At 37.2% G+C, this 12,981-nt stretch overlaps 1 protein-coding gene across 8 annotated transcripts in view; it reads right to left on the bottom strand.

Annotated features, from left to right (window-relative positions):
• Nucleotides 1-12,981, bottom strand: part of DPF3 (double PHD fingers 3) — a 397,766-nt gene that overhangs the window by 124,070 nt on the left and 260,715 nt on the right. For all 8 annotated transcript variants that reach the window (XM_074290117.1, XM_074290119.1, XM_074290121.1 and 5 more), the window contains one exon: nucleotides 5,453-5,531. In XM_074290117.1, the coding sequence (XP_074146218.1) occupies nucleotides 5,453-5,531 (79 nt within the window). The remainder of the gene's footprint in view (nucleotides 1-5,452; nucleotides 5,532-12,981) is intronic.

The following is a 12,981-nucleotide window of genomic DNA, read 5'->3' as shown; positions in this document are numbered from 1 at the left end:
TCTGCCCCTCTCCTAGGGGAAATTGGAAATGAGAACACAATCGAACAGCTATACTAAGGAATAAATACCAAGGCTGGTTAAACAAAATCAAACTTGAAAAATAATCATTAAGCATTCCACATCTACATTGGAAGAAGTGTTGCATGGGGACTCATAAGGGCCTCTTCTGAGTCCAAGATGACTTGATATTTTCATTAACGACTTGAAAGATGGAGTAGGGAATTATGCAAATCCAACTGGCAGACAATACAAAGATGGCAGGGATTACAAATCTGTGGAGAATGGAATTTAACTACTGTGCAATCTTAAGAAATTTGTCCTTATTGAATCTTATATATTGAAGTCACATATTATTGCATTTCTTTATTGAGATTCAATAGGATAAAATATGAAGTGATTGATGAAGGAAAGGGTCACCAAATACATAAATATAATCTAGTACACACTTGGCTGGGTACCAGTGCCAGTATCAAAACTGAAGTGGATTGGGAACTTGCAAGGGACAGTGTATACAAAGTAATGATACTGCCAAAATATATTGATATATCAGTGAGTAGAGCTGTAGTCAAAGTACAGCCCTATTCGGTGCTAGTGTTAGTTGCTATTGTTGTTTTAAGGGGAGAAAAAAGAAAAACTCACATTAACTTAGCACTTTAAAGTTTACAGAGAAATGAGTCTATTCCATTCATCACTGACTAGACCTTGACACAGTTTCAGATCTGAGCACTTAACTTAGCCCCAGGCATGAAAGAAAGCATGGAAGAGAGAGGGTCACATAATTAACAGATTTTGTTCTGGAGAACAGAACCAAAGGAGGCATATAGAAAGGTAGGCATGGTCAGGCAGCCCAAAGAAGAAGGTTAAAATGGACTGCTAGAACTGTAGATATTCATTTGGTTTCAGGGGGAGGAAACAAAAGGCAATAGGGTTACAGTAGGGGAAATTTAAATTCATAGTAAGGAGAGACCATCATTTAAAGAACAGCTGAAATGATGGGGAAAAGGCAGCTATGGTAACCCCCCCTCTCGGGGGACATTCATAGAAGAGACTAGACACCTCTCTACTTAGGATGCATTAGGGATTATTAAAAGCATTCTTTGTCCAGTACAGGGGGATGGGCCACATGACCTCTTCAAAGGTCATTCCTGTCCCAAAGGATCACAAGTCTGAAGGGCGCTAGATAAAAATAAAGTCCATTAATCACCAAGCTGCTAGATAATTTAACCAGAAAGCCTGAATGCAGAAAGGGAAAGCTACAGTCCTTGGCCTCACTCAAGGCAAAAAAAAGGGAAGGGGATAAGCCTAGATAAATCATCAGTATTTTTATATGTTATCAACAAAGTTCGGCAGGAAGAGATAGAAAGAGAAATTCCATTTAAAATAAATGCAAACAATAAAAAATACTTGGGAATCTATTTGCTAATACAAGCTCAGGAACTATATGAACACAATTACAAAACACTTCATACAAATAATGTCAGATCTAAGCAATTAGCGAGAAGATATTAATTGCTCATGGGTAGGCCGAGCCAATATAATAAAAATGACAATTCTACATAAATTAATTTACTTTTTCAGGGTCATAAGGATAAAACTACCAAAAAATTGTTTTATGGAGCTAGAAAAAAAATATAACCAAATTCATCTAGAAGAACAAAACATCAAGAATACCAAGGGAGTAAATGGAAAAAAAAAAATGTGAAGGAAGGTGGCTTGGTAGTACCAAATCTCAAACTGTTTTACAAGAGATAATCATCAAAACAATCTGGCACTGTCTGGGAAACAGTGGCAGATCAGTGGAATATATTAGGTATACTATGAACAATAGTAAGTGTCTTTGATAATCTGATGTTTGATAGACCAAAAGTTCCAAGATTTGGGGAAATCACTATTTAACAAAAATTGCCAGAAAAAACTAGAAAGTGGTTTAACAGACACATGCTAGAAACTAACAACTCATTGCATATATCAAGATAAGGTCAAAATGAGTACATGATTTAGACATAAAGGGTGATAACATCAGCAAATTAGGAGAGCAAGGAATATTTTACCCATCAGATCTGTGAATAAAGGAAGAATTTATGACCTAACATGGTTTGACCTAAATGGTTTATAAGAAAGATATTATCCTATGGTTGCAGAGGGAAGTGATATAGAAAGGGGGAAATGGGCAAGAGAATCATGCCCAGCAAAGAAGCATCCAACAAGGAAGATAAGGGCTGAGGTTTGAAATTAAATAGGTAAGGAAAGGAAATAGAAGGTGACAGGCAGAAAAAGAGTACAGAGTGAATTGGAAAAAAATCTAAGTTTAAATTCAAATTTAGTTAGGAAGCCAATGCAAAACCTTTATCTAAAGGCTAACCAGTCTCAGCTTCTGTGGATAAATTCTTCATATTAAATTACAAGAAGTGGACAGATAACTTTTTAAAAAACCCACATAGAACAAGAGACAGGTATTATAGATATATCCCATTTTCCTTTATACATGAAAATGCCTTCTTTGGCAAGAAAACAAAACTACTGATCCTTCTTTGAAGGGGCCAAGGAAACTTCACATTTCATTGCCCCAGAACAACAGAGACCTTTAGGGAGCTGGCAGGCTAGGATTACAGTGGATCAAGACAAATCTTTGAAGTAGGAAGGGATGTGTTTGAACCTCATCAGGGAAATTAAACTGTGTCTACTGCCCAGGATCAAAACAGGTTCTATCTTACTTTATCTATATGATAAAAAGATGACACTAGAACATGCTGATATTCTCAATTTATTATTGGATGGAATTATATTAATATGGGCCTATTCCTTACAAGAGTAACATAGGTTTATGAGATTTGGACCTGAAAGATACTTTAGAGATCATCTGGTTCATCCATCTTATTTTACAGATAAAGAAACAAAGTCCTAGAAAGTTTGTAACTTGTCCAGAGTTACCCAGGCAATAAGCAGCAGAATTGAGGTTCAAACTCAGTTTTTCTATGAGCAGATCCAGAATTCTTGCCTCTACACCGTGCTGTTTCCCATTGGTACCATATGGTGAGATAATGAATAAAAAATCCTACAAGGATTGGGGTTTTGATAATGAAATAAACTCCAGTTATTGAACACTGAACAACTTTTAAATCAATACAGAGGGAAAATCACTACTTTGCCTTAAGTCCCTCATGACCACCTTCCATTGATTACCTTCTGTCCTTATTCCAATATGGTACATAAGTATGCCCACAATTGTAAATATTATATTTAAACATGAGGGACTTGGAGCTCCAGAATATATCCCCAATGCCAAATAGTAAATGATCCCCTAAACTCTTTGTACATTGACCTCTCTGGCATTCTGGAAAGGAGCTGGTAAGAGTAATCACTTGCAGATATGGTATGCCTTCTCAGATTGGTGAACAGATAAAAAGAACTTAAGGGGCAGCTAGATGGCATAGTGGATAGAACACTGGTTCTGAATTCAATAGGACCTTAGTTCAAATCTGGCCTCAGAAACTAAACACATTCTAGCTGTGTGACCTGGGCAAGTCATTGCCTCAAAACAAAATAAATAAATAATAACAATAAAGAAAAGCTTAATAGTCCCTTAATAGGGACTGTGGTTTTAACAGGTGTCCTTTTTAAAGTAGAAGCAAAGAGTTTCCTGGACAATGAGAAGTTATCTAGGACAGGGAGCTTCTGTCTGTCCAGAGGCTTTCATAGACAATGCTATGGGTGCTATACTTGGAAAGAAGACCAAATCTTTCTCTTTATTAAGTCAGATCGCATTGTATATAAATCTTTGATAGATTCAAGTTTCTTGTCCCTTTACAAAACCACTGTTTCTTTCTCACTGACCCACTGCGGTATTATTTGCTAATCCCTACCTTCCTGAGCTAGCCAATTACTCATCAAAGAGATTTTAGTGAAGTGGAAAGACTCTATGGTTCAATAGGGAGGGAAGGGGGGAGAGAGGGAAGAAAATTGATTAAAATAAAAGTAGTCACCATTATATAGATTCATAGTTTTCCCTATGCAAAGAAAGAGGGAAAAGAAGAAAATTAGTGGGAAGAATAAATGAAAAGATACAAGAACCAAGTACCTTTGTCGGAGGTTTTGGGGTTATGCTTTTGTTTGTAACTGTCTGAAACAAAGAAAGAAATAGAGGGTGAATCTTAAAAGGAGAGAGGGAGAGGGAGAGAGAGAAAGAGAGAGACAGAGAGAAAGAAAGAGACATAGACAGAGAGACAAAGACAAACACAGACAGACAGAGACAGAGACAGACGGAGACAGAGACAAACACAGAAAGAGACAGAGACAGAGCCAGGCAGAGACAGATAGACAAAGAAAGACAGAAAGAGATAGAGAGAGGGAGCATAGGGGAAGGAGGGGAAGAGGGAGGGGAGGAAAGAGAAGAGAGAAAGCGAAAAGAAGAAAGAGGAAAAGACAGAAGACAGTGAAGAAAAGAAAGAGAGAGATAGACAAGAGGAGAGAGAGAAGAAATGAGAGGGGAAGGGAGAGAGAAAAAATAGAGGAAGAGAAAGAGGGAGAAGAAAGGAGAGAGTGTAAGGGAAAGAGAGAGGAGAAAACAGAGGGAGACAAAGAGAAGAGAGAAGGAGAGGAAGAAGAAAGGAAAAGAAAAGAAGGGGAAAGAGAGAGAAAGACACAGAGAGAAACAGAGACAGGCAATGACACACAGAGAAACAGAGACAAACAATGACAGAAAAAAATCAAGAAGAGAAGGGGGAGGAGAGGCGGGAAAGGGGGAAAGGAAGGAAAGAGGGAAAGAGGGAGGGAGAAAGAAGGAGGTGAGAAAAGAGAGAAAGGAGAAGAGAAAGAAAAGAGACAGTGAGGAAAAGAGGAAAGAGAGGGAGAGATAGGCAAGGGGAAAGAGATAAAATGGGAGAGAGGGGGAAGACAGAGAAAAAAGGAAGGAAGGAAGGAAGGAAGAGAAAAAGAGAGGAGAAAGAGGAGAGAGACAGAGACAGAGAGAAGCCATGAAGTAGCACAATGCCAGAGAGCTGAACTGTTGCAGTCCTGGGCCCAGCAGGAATCTTGCTGAAGGGATCTTTCCATTTCACTTCCTTCCCCCTCATGCAGAAACACTCACAGAGGAGGTAGCAGCAGCAAGTGGAGGAGGAGGAAAATGAAGAGATAGAAAAGGAGAAGGAGGAGGAAGAAGAAGAGGCAACAGCAGCTGCAACATTAGCAGCCACAGCATCAGCAGCAACAGCAGAGGCAGTGATGGCAGCAAGAGCAGCAGCAGCACAGCAAGAGCAGCAGCAGCAGCCGCAGACCACAACATGCAAGCCAGGGAACAGCAAAAATAAATAATAATTTCCCTAAAGAGAAAGGGAAAAGAAGTCCTGGTGACAGCTGAAGCCAGGTAGCCTGGGCTGACAGCCAAGGGATTTGTAAGGGACAGCAGGAGCTCAGGGAAAGGGAGAGAGAGGAAGAGCAGTGTGGCTATACTTACTATCACAGACGTACGGTTTATCTTGGTCTTCCTGAGAGGCAGCATCATTCCTTCTCCTGCCACCTGCAGAACCACGAGCCTAAAAAGAGAATTAAAGAATTTAGGACCATGTCCAAGGGACTCTCCTGTTCCTCATTCTGCTCCCAAGATCCTCCAGGCTTTATTTACTATCTGTTCTGATGCTGCACCATCCAAAACCTCAGCTGTTACCATTTGACCACCTGCTACATCTTGCTATCTACTCTACCACTGAATTTTTAGATGTCTCTGTCTTACAGCTCAGTAAATTTCTCTGTTTTGTCCCCCAAAAGTAAATATGAGCTTCCTGAAGGGTTTTGTATTTTCAGACCATAGGAGCACTTACAAAATAAGTGCTTAATAACTTTTTTTCATTCATTAATTCTGTTCCACAAGCTCTTGAATCTTCTAGTTTCCCATACATGGGTATTAGGAGAGGTAGAGGGTGGGAATGGGTGGGGTTAGAGATTAACTGTCCCCTGACCACCCTTGGTGGTCCACCTAGAATACAGACTTCCATGTCTGTCTTTTGCAATCCTTTTCCTTCAAGGTCAAATTCAGGAACAACTTCCTCTATGATGCTCTCTTACATTTCTTTACCTCTATAAAGGATCTATATCTGCCTGAATACTTTTTTATCCCTCCTTTGAATTTAAATACAGTCTAGCTTTTATGATAAAGTCAAGGAGTAAAATCAGGGCAGTCATCTTCCTGATCTATTAGACTGGGGCACTTTCTATGGAGCTGAAGTATCCTGGATCCTTTTGATGAACTCCAATCTCTAGCCCCTTGATAAAGGAAGTAATGGTTCATTCTTGGTCCCCATTATAGGGAGCTTTAAGCAGGAAGGGCCATCAACTTGAGAAGCTTTGAAAGGAGAAATAACTTCTTTCTTTTTCCATTTCAAACAAAACAAATGGTCAAAAGAGATTTTTCTACTATTTTCCAGAAACAATTATGATGACTATTCACATATAGCAGTGAGTATGTCTACTTTCTAGATGAATTTAAGTCTGACTCTTCAGTCCCTAGCTGCGTTATTCATTTTGTTTTTCCCTGAGTACAAATGGCCAATCAGTGATCCTGAGATGGATGTTTATAGTCTTGTGAGTTTAAAAGGCTAGGATTTATAAGGTGCTAATAAAAGGTATTTTTTGAAAGTACACGCTTTTTAGAGAAGACCTGAACTTTGAGCTGCTCTTCTAATTAACATTCCCTTAAGGCTCCTCGAAGTCTCTCCTATTTCCTAGGAGAATATAATGGGAATTGTGAGCTACTGTTTCATATTTTAAGTTATTTGTCAACTCAAACTTAGAAGTCTTTAGTGTTTTAAGAATTGCTTTTGCTATAAGGGAAATACATAGTTGTCCTATCCTTGATATCTGCTACTTTGTTTTTTGAGTAACTTTTCTAAAAGGAACTCTGAATCAAGCCAAAGCCAAAACCAAGTTTTAAGAGATCTCATATGATATATGAATGGAAGGGAATAATATAGTGTTATAAGAAATGATGAAAGGAATAGATTGAGATAAACCTCTATGAGCAGAATCAAGAGAGTAGAACTAGGAGATTAAGTTAAGAAGCTAGGGGATCTTAACCTGTATTCCATGGGAGTCTGCAAACTTAAGTGGGAAAAATTTACATCTTCATGTTCACTAACTGAAGTTTAACGTTCCCTTCGATTATTTTTCAGAATTAATCAGAATTATGATGCTAAGATGGGATCCATTGCTCTTACCAGCCTTCCACGGGGGTTCATGATACACACACACAAAAAAAGACTAACAACCCTTCCCCTGTGCAATAAAAACACTGTAAAGGAAAACACTGAAAAGTTTTGATTAACTGTGCAATTACAACCACAACCCCATAAAATATGCTACTTTTCCCAACTCAGATGAAAAGGTGATACAGGAGACATACATAACCATTCAGACATAGCTAATGTGTAGATTCTGTTTTACTTCAATCTACTCATTTGTCATAAGATAGGATTTTTTATATTTGGGGAAAAAACGGGGCTAGTGACAGTCATGCCAAAATATAAAAATAGACCAAGAGAAAGTTCACAAGGAGACACAAATAATAAAGCAGTACTAACGCGTTAATTTTATTTCTTATTTTCCCTAAAAAAAAAAAAAAAAACCCTGAATTTAAGTAGACTCATGGTTTCACACAAAATACTTTTCCCCCTGTTCTTTATAGATAAAAAATGGCCTTGTGTGTTTGGTGTCTCTCAAGTTCGTAGGGACAAAAAAATAATCAATCAATCAATCAATCAATCAATGAAATTGTGGAGGGAAACATAGAGCAATAAGCATAGGAGTTACCCAGAACAATAGACCTCTAAGCATAGGAGTTACCCAGAACAATAGACCTCTAAGGATTATATAATTATATAATGTCTTATCTCCCCTGTTCACTCTAAAACATCCTTGAGGTTAAGGTTCAATTCATTTTTGTATCCCCAGCACCTAACACAGTACACACACACACACACACACACACACACACACACACACACACAAATGCATATGCACATCCATGAGTGTGTATGTGTGTATATACCTATACATTTGCATATTTACATGTACACATAATTAAGTATTAGGGTATTTTTAACCAAAAATACATGATTAAAGGTTGTTTAAAAAGTGAGGGAGGAACTGGCTTTTTTAAATATAAGAAGGATACTCAAAAACTTGAGTATATAATATTGGAAATAGCTATTTTTAGTGATAACAAACAATGACTAGAACTACAAATTTAAGGTATATATTATGAAGAAGTATCTGACAGTAAATGTTGTTAAGCAAAGGAAGTAGCACAACCTTGTTTTCTGAAGAAATGAAAGTTCTTATAAGCCACATTTTTATCTGCTTAGGAATTGGTAAGGCAAAAGTACAGGCATACCTTGTTTTATTGCACTTCACTTATTATACTTTGTAGATACTGCAAGTAATTTTTTTAACCAATCGAAGACTTGTGTCAAATTTTCATCAAGCATATTTATCAGCATTATTTTTTCAATAACAAATGTTTACATCCTGTCTACATCACATTTTAGTAATTCTCACAATATTTCACGTTTTTTCATTATTATTATTATGTCTATTATGGTGACTATGATTAGTAATCTTTGATATTACTATTATGATTGTTTTGGGGAGTCATGAACCACATCCAAATAATATTACATAAACTTAATCAATAAATATTGTGTGTGTTCTAATTGTTCCACCAACCAACCATTACCCTGTCTGCCTCCCTATTCCTTGGGCCTCCCTTTCCTGAGTCACAACAATATCCAAGAATGTTACATTAATTTAGCTGAAAAAGCAGCGACAGGATTTAATAAGCTTAACTTCCATTTTGAAGGAAGTTCTACTGTAGATTAAAATGCTATCAAACAGCATGGTATGCTACAGAGAAACCTTCGTGAAAGGAAGAGTCAAACAGCAAACTGCATTGTTGTCTTATTTTAAGACAGCCTTCAGCAATCACCACCTTGACCAGTCAGCAGCCATCAACATCAAGACAAGATACTCTATCATCAAAAAATTAAACACTGAAGACTCAGGTGCTGGTTAATATTTTTAGCAATAAAATATTTTAATTAAGGTATATACATTGCTTTTTTAGACATAATACTATTGTACATTTGATCAGTATAGTGCTTCACGTTAGAAGGTTCAAACAAACCGTAACTTTCAGGTCAGAGTCCTGGTTCCCCAAAACAATGGGAGAGTCAAAAGAAGTTAGGAACCCATGTATGTGGGAGGAAAAGGATGGGAAAAATTAACCAGGAAACTGGAGATAAACACAAAAAGGGACAGACCTGCTCCCTTCTACCGCCTCTCTTAAAGAGAGACTTTGCCTCATACCTAGCTAATTATTGTCAAAGATGACAAATTATGGAAAAAGAGGTAAGTTAGCTGATACATTGTTGGCAAAGCTATGAATTAGTTTAATCGTTCTGAAAAACAATTTAGAATTATACTAAAATATTCCTTGTCTTTGACGTAGAGATGCAACTTCTACCCTAAGGAAGTCAAAGAGAGAAAAAAAGTCCATATTTGCCAAGAATATTCACAGCAATGCTTATGAAGGTAATAATGAACTAGGTAGTAATAATAATGACAGAACTCATCAATTAAGTGGCCACTAAACAAATTTTGGTGCATGAAGTAATAAAGTACTATGAGAAATGATGGATATGAAATATTCAGGGGAGCATGGATAGGCTTATGAACTGATATAGAGATAAGCAGAACCAGGAAAATAATGTACACAATGGCTCTAAAAATGTAAATAAAAATAAGAAACAAAACTCTGTAGGAACATAGGATTTTTGAACTAGAAAGGACTTTAACAATCATCTAATCCAACCTTTTAATTTTATAGATAGGGTGGGAGGGGCACAACTAAATGAGGCAGTGGATAAAGCACCAGCCCCTGGAGCCAGGAGGAGAATCTGAGTTCAAATGTGACCTCAGACAGTTAACACTAGCTGTGACCCAAGGCAAGCAACTTGACCTCAACTGTCTCACCAAAAATAAAATAAAATAAATTTTACAGATGAGGAAACTGGGCACAGAAAGAGGAAACTGATTTACCCAGAATCACAGAACTAATGTCTTTAGACAGGATTTGAATTCATGTCTTCCTAACTTCAAGTTTCATGCTCTATTCTTTACAGGATTTGCTGCTTAAATAAACTAAAATTGACTCTAGAAAAGGACTGAGAAAATCTATTTCCTTCTATTCTTTGCAAAGGGATTTGGGGGGGATATGAGTATAAAATATTGCATATATTGTCATACTTAGTCAATGTGTTGGTCATTTTTGGTAAACTGCTTCCCCGCCCTTTCCTTATGGTAGAGAGAAAAGGGATTTATTTTGAAATTAAGGTAATTAAAAACAAAAGAGCCCAATAATCATTTTTAAAATAATAAAAGGCTCTCAAGATATATTGTGTTTCGGAATCAAAAGTGTCATCTCTACCATTTGTGTGATCTTGGGACACACCCAACCTCTCTGAGCCTCAATGGCCCTATATATTAAATATAGATGCTAGTTTTTCCTATTCCACAGACATAATGTATATGAAAATGCTTTGTGAGATGTAAAGTTCCCTATAAATGGAAATTAATTACTAATGGGAAGGAAAGGAAAAGAAAAAAGAGGAGAGGAGAGGAGAGGAGAAGAGAGGAAAGGAGAGGAGTTCTGTCACAGTAGCCTCTGAACAGGTGAAAATAGTCAAGTATAATGACAGATACAATTCAGAGGAAAAAAATAGTGTTAAGAAAGAGCTCAAGAAAGGGCTTAGCAAAGAAAGAGTTCCATTTCTAATCCTGATATTTAACAACTTGTGTAATTTTACAAATGCTTCCTCCCCCTGTGTTCACTTCCTTATCAGCAATATGTGGATAGGGCACAGGAGCACATGACAATATTCTGTAAGGAAATTCTGTCATTAGTACCACCACCCTTCCAGGTAAATATTAGTTCACTCAGTCATCTTTGATTCTTGCCTCTCCTTTACCACCTCCATCCACCCAGTCTCTAAATCTTATTTTTCCCCTTTATAATGGTTTTTGGATTTGTTCCTTTCTCTCCACTCCCCACTGCTGCAATCCTAGACCAGCACCTCATAGGCACAAAGATATAATACCCTCCTAGTTAGTTTCCTGTCCCTAAACATTACTGACCTGTCACTTCCTTCCTCAAGACCTATAAAGATTTCCTTAGTTTCAGATCCTGACACCATCTTAGACCCTAATGGATGATCTTTTATCTTATTTGTTTCAGAATCAACTCTCTACATCACTTCCCAGCCATTTCCTCACCATATCATGATACCAGTCCTCTATCTTTTCCATGTTCTCTTTCCCATTAGAATATAAGATCCCTAAAAGAAGGGACTATCTTATTTTTTGTAGTTATTTCTTCCATACTTTGGGGGATTAAGGGCATGGTACCTCCATGATCTGGAAAATCTGTATAAAATTTATGACCATCTTTTCACACCAAAGAAATCTAAAATTTTTCTCTTTCTTTTGTGGAGTGTTTACAATATCTTACTGTAAAACATGGTATAAAAAGGTAAAATAGATTTATATTATTCAATACTATACATATATTTAAGCATTTCTGAATTTCTAAACTTTTTCTGTCATCTGCTAGCCTTTGCAAGTCATCTGCAGCTTCTGCAAAACTCCCCCAAAAATGGGAATAAAAAATTCCCATATAATTTTTTATACCAACCCACAATATATCAAAACCATGATGAGGAAAGTCATGATGTGGAAAGGATAACCATATCAGAATTCTTAGCACTTAACATAGTAGCAGGCACACAGTAAATTCTTAATCAATGTTTAATCAATATACACTCCTAGTGTACTGCACTAGTCTCCTTATCCTATTTCTCTTCCCCCCCCCCATCACCACACCCAATCAAACTACCTGACAGAAATCTCTGGTGCCATTTAAGGCTTAGTTCAAGTGCCTTTTCTAATCCCACCCCCCAGTTATTAGTGTTTTTGCCTCCCACCCCACTTTCCTGAAATTACTTTGCATCTTAAACATTTCATTATCTGTTGTTTTTCTCCAACAGAAGTTAAGCTCTTTGAAGGCAGAGACTGTTTTACTTGATACCAGAAACCCTGAGAGTCTTCTCCTCCCACATTTATTTATTCATTTTTCCTTCACACTATATCCTGCTATACCACATAGTTGTCCCTAATACATAAGAAGAACATAATCTTCATGCAAAGGTCCTTGGACTTGGAGATCTTGCTTCATAGATCAGCTCTGATAACTTACCAGATGTGTGACCATAGGCAAGTCACTTTGAACTCAAAATCTCAGCTTCCTCATCTTTAAAACAGAGAATAACCTCATCCACCATCATTTTATAAACTATATAAACTAAATTGCTATGTAAATGACAGTTACTGTTCTATGTAAATTGATGATATTATACTTGCAACATGATTTTGTCTACTGGGGTCAGGACACAAGGCATCTTTTATTAAGCAATTTTTTTTAGAAAGTGGCACAACTACCTCTCATGAGGTCCTTCCTTTGTAGGTAAGGCTTGACAGAAGCCATTCTTTGCCTCCATTGCTACCTAACCTTAATCACTGAATGGGTGTGGTCTCAGTCAAAGTTAAATACTTTAGCTTTAAAAGGCCAGTTTTCCACTACATCCAGGGCCATCTCCAGTCATCCTGATCTCTATCAGGCCACTAGACCCAAATGGCACTAGAGTAGAAGTGAAGCAGGTGACCTGGCACTAAATCCAGTTCATTTCTATATCATGGCATCACCTCCCTAATGTCATGATCCTCTCCAAGATGGAAGGACAAAACACCAACCTAGCATGAATCCTGGCAAACAGCAGGCACTCAATAAACATAAATTGAATATTTAGAAATTTTTCAATGTTTTTAAAAATACTTTACATATTATCAGAACCCAATGAGATAGAGCAGATCAACCAATTA

The sequence above is a fragment of the Sminthopsis crassicaudata genome, chromosome 2 (genome assembly GCF_048593235.1).
Source record: "Sminthopsis crassicaudata isolate SCR6 chromosome 2, ASM4859323v1, whole genome shotgun sequence".
In the NCBI taxonomy this organism is placed as follows: domain Eukaryota; kingdom Metazoa; phylum Chordata; class Mammalia; order Dasyuromorphia; family Dasyuridae; genus Sminthopsis; species Sminthopsis crassicaudata.
This window is presented reverse-complemented; position numbering and strand designations above follow the sequence as displayed.